The sequence below is a fragment of the Drosophila elegans genome, unplaced genomic scaffold (assembly GCF_018152505.1).
Source record: "Drosophila elegans isolate 14027-0461.03 unplaced genomic scaffold, ASM1815250v1 contig_208, whole genome shotgun sequence".
NCBI classification, from domain to species: Eukaryota; Metazoa; Arthropoda; class Insecta; order Diptera; family Drosophilidae; genus Drosophila; species Drosophila elegans.
The window spans coordinates 13,120,587-13,133,970 of NW_024545578.1; the positions used below are offsets into that span (position 1 = coordinate 13,120,587).

The following is a 13,384-nucleotide window of genomic DNA, read 5'->3' on the forward strand; positions in this document are numbered from 1 at the left end:
TATTTGTATTTATTTAAAAAAATCACCATTCTCGCCTAAAATTTGTTTTTGTTCAATTTTTGTTTTAATTTTACATAATAGTCCTTCACATCATTTGGTCTTTACATCACAAAAAGTATACTAATTAATTTTAAGATCAATCTAACATTTTTTTGTAAGAATTTTTTTTAAAGAATTTAACATTAAAATATAGTCCTTTTTTTATGTTCACTCAAACTTTGTTATATTTTCACTGGTTCCACGATTTTGTTGCTTTTGGCTGCAATTTCATGATTTGTGATCGCAGAAACGAGTAATCCTGCGGGGCCAATCAATTACCCGTTAGTGTCGGTCACAAAACGAAACTGCAGCACAGGATTCGGAACTCTTGATCACCAGAAGCACCATGAGGTGATTTCTTTTGACTTTATTGGGAATTAGTTTCGGATCGGGACTCGAATCGAATCGAATCGAATCGAGAATCGTTGCGCGTCGATAGAGCGCTGATAATGAAATGCAATTCAACGGTGATTGCAGGCGCGATAAATAAGCGCCGACTCCTCGGGCGGCAGATGCGAGATCTGGTCGATCTGGATGATCTGAGGGGCTTCTAACGCTGGTTCCAATGCCCATGCTCTGAACTCGCTCCGAGTGTAATTCAATCGATGTCACTCGGGCTGCGATCATTATCGACCATCGCATCCCGCCCCGCGGATTTTCCCTTTTGCATTGTGGTCTGCTTGTGTCGCCGGCTGCACTTAATCACAGTTTCCATCACAAGCGTTCGATTAAGTACATCGTAACTGTATCTACGTCTGTGATCGGTATAAACGCTCATCATAACAGTCGAACCTTTAAGGCTTGGACTTATCAGATAAAAACACGGCTTAATAACTAAATCCGATTCCCGTTAAAATATCACAATTATATATACCTTAATGATTTTATTTAAAAACTTCTCCGAGTTGTACAAAATTCACAAAGAAAATTTACATCTTTCAGTATATTTCATATGCGACATTAATTACTTTGTTAAACAAAATTACAAACAAAATTCAATATAAAAAATTGTAAGTAAAAAAAAAACATTATTCTCTTTTAAGGCAGTACTTACTCAAGTTATGTTCTGAAAACTCTTTTCATTGAAAAATGATTATATAAAACTTATAGCAAAGAAGTTGCATTAACAACTTTTATTTTAAATAATTTTTACCAGGAGCCTTTTAAAATCATATATTTTTTAGTTGTCCAAGTTATCGAAGAAGGACTGTCTGTACTAGATGTTTGTGTGCACAGAGGCGCCTTTGTCGTTGGATGTTTTTGCGGTTTTAAGGTTTTGGGGCGTCGCCGTTGCCATTGTGGATTGTACTGCGTCCACATTCACCGCTTGATAGATACAATTACAGTTAGCTCCTTGAGGAGCTGGCGTTGCCTGGCAACTTGGTAACTTGGCCAAGAGCCCCTCAGCCTCAACCAAGTTGGTCGTCTGCGTTACGGTTATCGTCACTGCTGTGGCTTCTCGACAAACGCCCCATCGCGCAATCGCCCCCTCAATTACGCCTGAATATGCATTAGCAATGGATTTGCAATTCCTTCGTCAATAACGATCCCGATGCACAGGGAATCTCTCGAATGTTGCAATTTCTTAAATGGGCGGTGCGGGAAAAACTTATTTCCAATCAGATACCTAATCGGCACATTCCAATTGATTTGGCAAATTGAAGTAGCACTTTTTGTTTAAATAGAGCAGTATCTACAATATATTTGTGACTGTAAAGTTAAAGTTTTAATTTGAATGGGATTTATATACTGTTTATACTGAGGCTATATATATATATTGTGAAAAAAAAACTATTATACAGAAATATTTAGTAAATATTATAAGTAAAATACAATCAGTTAAAACAAATTAGTTGCTTAAAATACATTTCCTTAAATATGAAATGAGATGGAAATTAATTAAAATTTTGTAGGATAATGTTCTGCTAAATAATGTGCTTATTTAATAATTTCGGAATCTTTGTACAACCAATGAATTCAGACTTTGAATCATAATTTTAAACAGACTTTTTTATAGCCTGTTAATTTTCTTTTCACCACCCCATGTTCTCCTTTATGTCCTCAATTCTTATTTAAACTCTCTAAAAACTCCATTGGAAATCTAAAAAAAGGATTCGCTTTGTATGCAGGGCACAAAAGCTTCGCTTCAGCTAGTCAATAGAAAGGCTGAGCACAGCGAGTTGGTTGTGTTAATTTTTCATAGGCCCCCATTCAGATCGCTGTTTGCGTTAGTTTTCCATTTGGCTTCAGAGGCTCAGGGGCTAGTATCGCGGTTATCTTCATGTGGATTCGCTTGTTGGCGCATATTTTGTAATTCAAATCGCTTTTCGTATGCCTTGTGGTTTTTTGGTCAGAAGCCAAACAAGAGGAGCGCTCCACTGCTCCTAGCAAGTACCTAAGTTTCTAAATATCTGGCGGTAACCAAAGTGGGGCACACAACCACCCACACTTGCACACATACGAGAGTGCACTGGCAACAAAAAGAAAAAAAAAATAACTCAAACTAGAATATTACTAAATGAAAAATAATATTCAAAGTATTTTAATAAAAAACATTTAATTTTAAAAGGAATGATGCGAACTTATTAGTTTTTAGGTAACTAAAAGTAAATATAAAAGCTGTTAAATATTTTGACTTGTGAATACTATATGTTTATGTTTTAAAATTTAAAATACACTTATTGTCTTTATGAGAATGGTTTAGAAATGCTTTCAAATTATAATAAAAAGTATGAATTGTAGCAATTTAAGACCAGGAGAGACGATAGTTTATCTTTTCTGTACTAACATTTATTGAAAGATAATCTGTTTTTCTAAAAAAATATAGTGGGAAAAATCGTTTTAAACAAATCCTTTATTTATTATTACAATTTATCTGAGTGTGTCTGAGGTGAATATGGAGTGACTCTAAGTGAATACAAAGCGGCTTAGTCGACCGGACCCAGCATTTTTCGACTTCTTTGAGCTCAGGGAAAGGGGAAAGTGTTTTTGGGGGATGGGAAAACGGCTGGGAGTTTCACGTAAACACACACACACACACACATTACTTTGGCCTGAAGTTTGTCTTCTTTGGCCGCTTTATCTCTGTTTACGCAGCCGCCGCACGTGCCCTCTTCTTGGGCCCCGAACTCCTCCATCGCCCACTTCCTTCCTGCCAAGGGAATAATTCCCATTAGCAAAGTCTAAGCTGCTTACGAAAGGTAATTGCAGCCGTGTGCTTTCTGTACACACTATAAGTTATTCTTTATCCTGTATCGGTTATCCATAATCAGCAGGCACACACAACTCTTTCATTTACGCGAAAATAATTACATGGACGTCATCTAACCAAACAAGTTAGTTTGATTTATTTGTTTGCACTATTAAAAATGAAATATATAAAATTTGTTTGTTGAGTTAAATAAATAAACAATTTTATATTTGTCAAACTATTTCATTATAGAAAAGCTATGATCGTATATTTTATAGTTTAAAAACAGATTTTTTCAAGTAATAATATTTATTGAAGTATAAGAATTTTTTTTAAATTTTAAGAGTCTACTGTTTTATTCAAAACTGAAATATAAGCTAAGAACACGGGGCATTGTGTCCTTATCCACAAAGCAGAAAGGACAAATAATCCGAGATTCACAAGGAGAGTTGAGGAAAGGAAAAGCGGCACAAACATGCCAGCAAGTGACACAGCAAAATGTGGAACAGAGCAAACTTTAGTCGACATAAATGGAACGAGCTGAGCCGAGCTGAGAAACTGAATCTGTTTTAGTAGAACAGCAGCTGAGGCTGTGGGCCTTAAATAGCCCTCGTAATTAGATACATGACACATTAGTCTAGCTCAAGACTGAATAGAGCTTAGCAACAAATTCAGAACAAGTCAGCTTATTGCAAATAGGCTTCGGCTGCCGCATTTTATGAATAACCATAAAACCTAAATACCACTCGTAATGCATTAGGTTGTTTTCACACTCACATCATCAGCACCACTCAATGTTCAACAAAATCACTTTTTTATGTTAATAAGATCCATTGATGAATCTGTCAATTACAAATAATTAATTAAATTTACAATTTCGGTTCATGCAGATATTCATAGGTTTATTCTATTCGCTCAACAAAGCACTTATTTAATGGATCAAGTTTTTGGGTTATATTCCTTACTTTATTATATTATATATTTCTATTAGCCGTTTTAAATATTTCTATAAATTTATTGAGCCTAAATATGTTTTTCGGATTTGAAATATCTGTTTTAACTACTATGCTTACATTTTTATGGGAGTGCTATAATTTTTATAATCATGCAAAGTCCTTTTAAATTTTGTATCTGTTATAGCAGTATTAAAGATTGATGCTTAAAAATAATTTAGGTATGTTATTTTAAACTTTGTGGTAAAAACAAAGATTGCAACTGAACTGTAAACTGAGAAGTCTTTAATGTGGGCTTAAAGGGGGCCAACTTTATACATTAGTGGCGCGAACATACTTATCCCGACGGCGGAGGCCCCATTCCCTGGGACGTGTTCCCAGCGAAGTGGAGCATCTGCAGCCGGCTACGTGAGGCGAATGCCACGTGGCTGAATGCCCAGCTGATACCCGAAACTAATGCCAAGCTCGGCCCCTCCCCTCTCGATTGCAGTGCACTCCCTGCCCCATCTCACGGTGCTGAGTCTCTCCGGCTGCAGCAAGCTGACGGACGACGGCGTGGAGCTGATTGCCGAGAACCTGCAGAAGCTGCGCGCCCTGGACCTGTCCTGGTGTCCCCGCATCACGGACGCCTCGCTCGAGTATATCGCCTGTGATCTGAACCAGCTGGAGGAGCTGACACTGGATAGGTGAGTTCGACCTCCAACCTCCGCCCTCCGCCCGTTGGGTGCCTTATTATTCATGAGTTAAATTCAATTTCCGTCACCTAGTAGCTGAACCTCATCTCCGGCAATGGCCATTATTCGTCGGCAGTTCAGGGGCAAGAACTGCAGCAAACTTACACTCAAAACAAAATTCTTGAACAAATTATTTTGAATTTAAGAAAACTAAACTTATTTTCTATCATAACTTAAAGTGGGAGTTTTTAAAGGGTTGCTTTATAATTCCTGGAATTTTTAATTTTAATTTATAAAACAAATTTATAAAAAACAAAGCTTATTTTCTCCCATGACTTAATTAAGTGTTGCTAAGTGTTAATTTTAAAGTGTTGCTTTATAATTCCTGGAATTTTAATAAAACATAAAAAGTATTATTTTTTTTGTAACAATTGATTTATAAAGATTGCTCTCAGCTGCTTTCCATAAGCTCAAACTTTTTAAATAGACACAGGATGTTTCTAATATGAGGAATTTTTTTAATATGAGGAATTTACAATATTTAATTATAGATAGACATTTTTAACGGGTTGCTGTAGCTAATTAGTCGAAACAACATGAGTGATCCACGCTGTATGTCTCATAACATTTGTGAGAACATGCAGACCATTAGTTGAATAGCTGACAATACCAATCAAGCTTAGCCATTCCCTTCCCGAATACCACATCTTTATGCCCAACAAGTCTCCATGTTTTCCATAATTCTCATTGATCTGAGGAGAACCAGCGATACACAGTTGATTTTGTCCGATTGTTCCCTGTATATTATATGAACATTCGCCGGGCCCGACGAGTTCAACATCGTGTTCGTATATGCTAATGATTTGGTTAATTTCCTTGGTGGCGAATAAAGTAAAGGGCGAAGAAGATTCTGCCTCTGGCTGGTACCTTTCTTCCGTGAGCACACAGATCGGTTTCAAACCGCCTGCAAAAGAGGAACTCAGTAATGGAAACTGCAATCTTGACCAACAATTAAGTTACCAATCGCCACCGATTGCTCCAGTTTGAGCAATGCTATATCATTTTGGCCGTCGTCTAAGTATTGAGGATGCCTAAAGATCCACTCAACTTTTAAGGGAGTGTATAAAGTTCTGTTTAATGCCATTGGGCCAACAAATCTGCAAAAAAACAATTTAAAAAATATTTGTACTAAAAAAGCTAGCACAACTTACAAGTTATCTGGCAATTCCCTGGCAATTGTTAAAACAAATTCTGGAAATTAAGATTGATTATTGATTAGCAGAAATAGGCATTTAAATTGAGTACTTACTGTCAGTGACAAACACACCGTGTGCCTGGAAAGTACCTCCATAAACGAATGCCAGTAGGTGCGATTCTATGGTATCACCACCGCAATCACTATACAACCATATATCCCGTACCATCTGGATTTGATTCGGTTTGGGAGTCACTGCATCCGCAAGCTTTAGTTTTGGTTCTTCTGGAGAACTCAAAGGAGTTTCCTTGGCATAAAATCTATTTATTGTTTCCTCAATCCAATCCACATAGCTTGTCACGTTGGTGAAAATTATGGGTCCCTCGCAGCTTGATCTTCCATAGCTTGCGATACCAAACTGCACTTCCAGATCGGTGGTTTCATTAAAGGCAATGCTGGTGGTCAGTGGATTGCCAGAATCGTCATCACTCCAGCAGGCGAACGGCATACGACCACAGATCTTGTTATGAGTGTCACCCGAGTGCCTTTGACATTCGATTTCACTGACTTTGTTAACGGTGACAGTGTGCAGTTCATTGAACTCCAAGTCACTTCTCGATGGTCCCCAGCCAAGGGATTTGAACGTCCCAATCATCTCTATGTGATCGTTAATTCTCTTATCCAAAACAATGCAGATGGGGTAAATGTGGTCTGCAATGAGAAGATTTTTAGTAATTTTGTTTAAGTTTAAAACCATATCTCACATACCATCGAAGACCACGCTGCTCGACAGTTTAAGCAGGCCTATATCATTCTGCTGAGTTAACTTGTTGAAAGATCGGTGCATTAGAGCTTGGGTGGCAGTATACTCGGTATATGCCTGCGCTTTTCCGTGTGCTGCCAACCTCACTAATCTTTAATCCATAAAAATATTATTAAGAACAGGAAAGAAAGCTTAACTACAATTATACCAATTAATAACATTTCATAATACTTTAAATTACAGTTTAGTTGTCATGCTACTTTAATTAAAATGAATTTTGGTTTATAATTTTATAAATTTTACGATTGTTGCTATAAAAGTTGAATAGTCGACCGATTTATGTACTCGTAGTGATATGCTATTTTAATTAAAATATATACGCTTTATTTGATTGAAAATATTAAATAAATAACTTTTTAACTAAAAAGAGTTAACACATAATAAAATGCAAATATTAAAGAAAAATAGAAATAGAAAAATTGCACAAGAATAATTGTTTTGCTCATTTTAAAATTAATTTTAAGCCAGATTCTTTTCGTTTTTATTATATTTATTTTTGAGGACACTTACAGCGTGAACTGATTCATTAAACACTGTGCAGTGCCTAAAACAAAGCCTGAAAAAAAAGCAAGTGCAATATTATACATAATATAAATCTTTAAGTCAATAATTATACGAACGTCTGTGAATCAGGGTGCCGGCACATAAATAATCAGAGGCATTTCTGATGACTGCCATCCAAGGAGCACTTTTTTGGAGTCCAGAATAAATGCCATTGGAACCGATTATAGTTCCACAGGGTTCCTCCAGAAACTGGCCAGCCCCCTGGTGGCTTAAAAACAAAATGAACAAAGAAATCCCCGCTAAAGACGACTGCATTTTACGCGGGGCACAAATTAAATGAAACACAAAATTGCGATTTTCGTTCTTGTTTCTTATCAATTTCTTATCAATGTTCGCGAGTCAAGATTTCTGACCCTGTCATATTATATTCCTAAGAAAATATTATCATTGTCTTTAACTTACTATATATAAATTATGTTATTTTTAAATTCTAAAAATCAAGAAATCATTGTTCTTAAACCAGATTAGAACCAAAAATTATATAAAAAAAAAACAAAATAAAATACTTTTATAATTAAAAAAAAATATAAATACATATATGTGTTTTTATATAAGCATATATTAAGAAAGGTTATCTTGAATAAATAAATACTTTTAAAGGTGGCCCCTATTTTGTGATACTTTTTAGGACCATTAAAACAAAATCGTTTTTCTTTAATAATAATAATTTAATTATAATATTAAATATTTTTGCCTCTTCCTTGGTGTTCTTCGATTTAAATGGAGCTTTTTCTGTGCCTTTTTAGATGCGTGCACATAACGGACATTGGCGTGGGCTACATCTCCACGATGCTGTCGCTGACCGCCCTCTTCCTGCGCTGGTGCTCCCAGGTGAGGGACTTCGGGCTGCAGCACCTGTGCTCCATGCGGAACCTGCAGGTGCTGTCCCTGGCCGGCTGTCCGCTGCTGACCTCCTCGGGCCTGTCCAGCCTGATCCAACTGCGGCACCTGCAGGAGCTGGAGCTGACCAACTGCCCGGGGGCGTCACACGAGCTGTTCGACTACCTGAAGGAGCACCTGCCCCGCTGCCTGATTATCGAATAATCGATCATTGATCATTGATCATCGATCATTGATTGGATTGATGGAAGGACGGACGATCCCGGAGCACTCACTGATTTTGGTTTGGGTATTCGAGTATGCTAATTTGGTACACTTAACCTCCAGTCGGCAAGTTCCTCGCGTGCTATGTGACTTTAACTTTCCGTCAACACTGTACTCTATCCCTTATAGTTTTAGACTTTTTATGATTTCTGCTGTGATTTGATACGGAACTTAGTTAAGTTGATCTGTTTAAGACGATGATGTACCACAAAAGACCCGAAGATGATATTTATTTACATGCAATACAAGATATGTCTAATATACATATACATAAATATATATTTATATTTATATTTATAAATATACATTATTTATATTATTGTAGTTTTTAACGAACCTTTTATTTACTACTCTCGCTGTAACCAAACATACAGTCTACGTGTAAATTACTAAAAAAAAAGAGACAAACTCAAAACAAAATTAAAACAAAACATTGCGCCCAAAAGACGAACAAACAACAAATAGAAATTACAAAAGAAAAAAACGAAATACAAAGTGAATCAAAATATGCAATTAAATTACATTAGTTCAAAGAAGTAAAACAGCAGATGAGGATAATTCGAAAATATTTACGAGTGTAGCGAAAACAGGCCAAAGTTGCCGGCAGCTTTAGATTGAAATTGCAATTGAAATATACAAATCCTAGACTTTTGCAGCCCCTGACCAGTGAAACCTTACTTCGATTGTACCATATGACTACTCTGTAATTAATTTACGGCTACTGAAAGTATTTTAAGCAAGGAATCGGCGACAGAAAGTGCACGCTACCAAAACGAAGTCAATATTTAACACAATGTTTAGCAAATTGTTGTCAAGTTGCGAATTGCAATTGCGAAATCATAGACACAAACAATCGACTTCTGGCCGTCAAAGATACTCTATATATCTAGCTTACGTTATAGAGCTGCTCTTCTCATTAAGTAAAACCCTCACTCAAACCTAATGTAAATGCTTTGTTTTTAAATCCAATGTGAGAGAGTTTCATCGGGAACATTAAGCAAACGGAGTTTGGAAACGGCAGTCTTAAACCAAGAACAACACAACTCTACAAGTACATGATAAAATAAATAAATGGTAAAATTAATAAGAATGCGTTTCAATTATATCATAGATTTAAGGTTAATTGGGTTGATTGAATGGGTTGATTGGATTTCAGGCAGTCTATATTGTGATGGTTTAAATTATATTCTTTTAATTTAAAAGTCCAACATTTAAACTCCTATTTAAATCGCCTCTTAACAATAGTAATGGGTCACTTATCATAGAGTTGAGTTAACGTTAGGGTCATTCCTCGCAGGCGCCCTCGCCATCCTCGTCGTTGTCGTACTCGTCGCCTTCCTCATCGTCTTGCTCTTCGTCCTTGCCCTGCTGATCCCACCAGGAGAGCACGCCCAGGCCGGATTCATTAATGGCACCCTAAATAGGGGCACACAATATATAAACAAAACCTTTAAACAAACATACAATGGCTTACAATAATCCTGTAAGGAGTCTTGACCTCCTGGGAAGCGGCTGAAGCGGCGGCCGAGGATGTGCTGGGTCCCTGCTGTGACTGAACCTCCGCCTTAGGCGGTCCAATGGGTGACGTCTCCTCGAAAATCTCGCGCGACACCCGGAACTTGATGGGCTCGCCCACGTCCATGAAGAGATCGTGCTTGGCGCCATCCTCGAGTGGATATTCCCAGACCCAGGCCTGCTCGGCCTCATCGAATCGCGAGGGATGCTGCAGGGCGGCATGTGGGATGAGGATGTCGTCGAAGAAGCCCAGCGTCACGTGGACGCCTTCCCGGCTGCAGTTCCGTATCTTGCCAGTGATCACCGTGCCCACCATTGGCCGGAAAACCACGTATCGGAAGAGCACCTCCGTGTGCGAGGCTCCGTCGCCTGGCAAGATGATCGAGTCCTTCAGCGAGACGATATCCTTGAGCGCAATGCATAGTCCAACGTTTAGCAGAACCTGCAACATAAGAATTCGGAAACAAGGACCTCAAATGAGACTTAAATTTAGCTCACCTTATTGGCCAACTTCCGGTCGATCTCGTCGCGCACGGCGTCCACCAACTTAAGGTGAAACTGGTCCGGCGCAATTCGCACATTGTCCTTCAGCTCGGACAACACGAACATGTCGCCAAATTGTTAAAATATAGAACTCAAAACTAATGGTCGTTCATTGTTTTGAATGCGAATTACCATGTGTAGTTGCAGGTGTGACCACATACACATAGGCAAATAAAACCAAAAAATACCAAACAACAAATATACGAAAACCTTTCGAATTGATGGTTATTCTATTCCATATGTGTTCATTCCTAATTATTTAATATATTTAACTACGTTTACATTAAAACAAAACAAACTATTTACAAATGATATTTGTATGATTTGCAAAAGTTGTTCACAAATATTTGGTCAGCGCTTTGGTACTACAGTGAATGCCCTTATTGTTTTTTTGTCACGAAAAATACCGTACATATGTTGTTTGCTGATAACCATCCCTAGAAATAACCAAAACAATGTCAACGCTTCACTGCGAATGGCATTCGCAACACGTGCGGTTGGACAAATTTGTGAAATTAGCGGACTCTGATAAACTTTTGCATTGTTTTTTAAGTTTTTGCACTATAAATACGTCAGAGAACTTAATAATAACTAGTTAATCCTGCATGTCCACAATGAGCAACGATCAGCACAAATACAGCGACGCCGAGGAGGAAGAAGAAGACCTGAAGAACGTAAGCAAAATAGTTATTATCTGTTAATGAAATACTTTAATACTTCCTATTTTGATAGTCTGAATGGGTGAAAGACTTCAAGGCCCTCACAGTGAAGCACGAGATCTTCAAGGACATAAAGCTGACGCCCAAGGATGCCAGCGATGACCTGGCCCAGGTGATAGAACCCACCAACGAGGAGGATGAACCGGAAGACGAGGACGCAGAGGAGTACGACGAGGAGGAGGACTACGACGACGTGGGCGATGACTACGATACCTACGAGGAGGCCTACACGGGCTTCAACAAGCTGCACGCCCAGCCGCAGCTCACAAGCGCTGGCGGAGGTGCCTCCGGCGGAGGATCCGGTGGCCCACAGCGCGTCAGCAGCTACCAGCCCAACGACAAGCTGCTGCGCCGCTACTCCGCCCGCATCAACGTGGAGAAGTACGATCCCACCACGAACATGAGCGCCCAGGCGGCCAACCGGCTGGTGAACTTCGACCGCCGGGAGCGGACGCAGGTGCGCGACAAACACGACCGGGCCACCGCCGAACAGGTGATGGATCCGCGCACCCGGATGATACTCTTCAAGCTGCTGAATCGCGGCCTTATCCAGGAGATCAACGGCTGCATCTCGACGGGCAAGGAGGCGAATGTCTACCATGCCGTGTCGAAGAACGGTGACGAGGAGTTCGCCATCAAGATCTACAAGACGTCCATTCTGGTGTTCAAGGACCGCGATAAGTACGTGTCCGGCGAGTTCCGCTTCCGGCACGGCTACTGCAAGCACAATCCTCGCAAAATGGTGCGCACCTGGGCGGAGAAGGAGATGCGCAACTATCTGCGGATGCGCAACGCCGGCGTTCCAGTGCCGGAGCCGATCCTGCTGCGGTCGCATGTCCTGGTCATGCGGTTCTGCGGTCGCGACGGCTGGCCGGCTCCGAAACTCAAGGATGTCGAGCTGAGCACTTCAAAGGCTCGCGAGTTGTACAGGGATTGCGTTGTGATCATGTGGCGCATCTACAATCAGTGCCGCCTGGTGCACGCCGACCTTTCGGAGTTCAACATCCTGCTGCAGGACGGTCAGCTGGTGATCATCGATGTCAGCCAGTCGGTGGAGCACGATCATCCGCATTCGTTCGACTTCCTGCGCAAGGATTGCACCAACATATCGGAGTTCTTCCGCAAACGGGCGGTGGCCACGATGACCGTGAAGGAGCTGTTCGACTTCATCACCGACCAGACCATCACCGTCGAGAACATGGAGGAGTGCCTGGAGCGCATCTCGGAGCGGATCAAGGATCGCGACTTTGATGCCATCTCGGCTCAGGAGAAGATCGATGAGGCCGTGTGGCAGAACACTTACATCCCAAAGCGCCTGGATGAGGTACGTTTTTCAAATGAGTTCTTAACTTAAATTCGAATTACCAACCGGAATGCCCTTTACAGGTTCGCCATTTCGAGCGGGATGTGGCCAAGGCCAAGCAGGGTGTGCAGCAAAATCTCATCTACGGCAAGATCACCGGCCTGACATCCGATCTGGATGTGCAGCAGCAGCCTGACGTCCTGGAATCCTCCACCGGCAACCAGGAGGAAGGTAGCGAAGCCCAAACGGGCGACAGCGAGGACGAGGGATCGCAGGATAACGACAATGACGATGACGCTAGTCGGTTCAAGAACTCCGCCAGACCACGGGAGGAGTCTCCGGAGAGTAAAAAGGCTCGCAAAAAGGCCGTAAAAGAGGCCAAGGCCGAGCAGCGCAAGGTCAAAGTGAAAAAGCACGTAAAAAAGCGCAAGGAGAAAATGGGCAGCATGAAAAAATAGAAATCGAGTTTATATAAAAGTGAGTTTAAGTTCTTATCATTTGATTTTCAACTTTGCTGCATCGTTAGAAGAGGTGTGAAAATTTTAAACGATTTAAATGGGCATATAAATATTAACTAAGCCTTTTAAATTTAATAAAAACCGAAATTTCTTGAAAGATTCCAAAAATAACGCGATGCACCATAAGTCAATATAATTTCCTAATTGTAAATATTATAATAACTGGCCGTGTAGTTAGCATAGCTAAGAAAAAAATTAAAAAAATATTTAAATAAGGGTTTTATATTTTTTTGTGATTTTTAAA

The 13,384-nt window shown here is 39.9% G+C and overlaps 4 protein-coding genes across 4 annotated transcripts in view; 2 read left to right on the plus strand and 2 right to left on the minus strand.

Moving 5' to 3' along the window:
- The window catches only part of LOC108135603 (F-box/LRR-repeat protein 16), a 36,416-nt gene extending 26,790 nt beyond the window's left edge, over nt 1-9,626 (plus strand). The window contains exons 5-6 of the mRNA XM_017256415.2: nt 4,673-4,868; nt 8,185-9,626. Coding sequence (XP_017111904.1) covers nt 4,673-4,868; nt 8,185-8,482 — 494 coding nt within the window. The 3' untranslated portion in view covers nt 8,483-9,626. The remainder of the gene's footprint in view (nt 1-4,672; nt 4,869-8,184) is intronic.
- On the minus strand, nt 5,305-7,724 carry LOC108135604 (serine protease 53-like). The gene is made up of 7 exons (XM_017256416.2): nt 7,495-7,724; nt 7,385-7,430; nt 6,820-6,965; nt 6,166-6,762; nt 6,068-6,107; nt 5,877-6,013; nt 5,305-5,820 (listed from the first exon to the last, which is right to left on the minus strand). The coding sequence occupies exons 1-7, from the start codon at nt 7,691-7,693 to the stop codon at nt 5,435-5,437; spliced, it is 1,551 nt and encodes a 516-aa protein (XP_017111905.2). The 5' UTR covers nt 7,694-7,724; the 3' UTR covers nt 5,305-5,434.
- A 91-nt stretch (nt 9,627-9,717) lies between the features above and the next one.
- On the minus strand, nt 9,718-10,748 carry LOC108135605 (DNA-directed RNA polymerase III subunit RPC8). Its single transcript, XM_017256417.2, has 3 exons — nt 10,556-10,748; nt 10,017-10,499; nt 9,718-9,958 (listed from the first exon to the last, which is right to left on the minus strand). Exons 1-3 carry the CDS (start codon nt 10,664-10,666, stop codon nt 9,827-9,829), a joined length of 726 nt encoding a protein of 241 aa, XP_017111906.1. The 5' UTR covers nt 10,667-10,748; the 3' UTR covers nt 9,718-9,826.
- A 317-nt stretch (nt 10,749-11,065) lies between these two features.
- Nucleotides 11,066-13,355, plus strand: LOC108135586 (serine/threonine-protein kinase RIO1). Its single transcript, XM_017256382.2, has 3 exons — nt 11,066-11,274; nt 11,333-12,643; nt 12,706-13,355. The coding sequence occupies exons 1-3, from the start codon at nt 11,206-11,208 to the stop codon at nt 13,078-13,080; spliced, it is 1,755 nt and encodes a 584-aa protein (XP_017111871.1). The 5' UTR covers nt 11,066-11,205; the 3' UTR covers nt 13,081-13,355.
- Nucleotides 13,356-13,384: the final 29 nt, after the last annotated feature.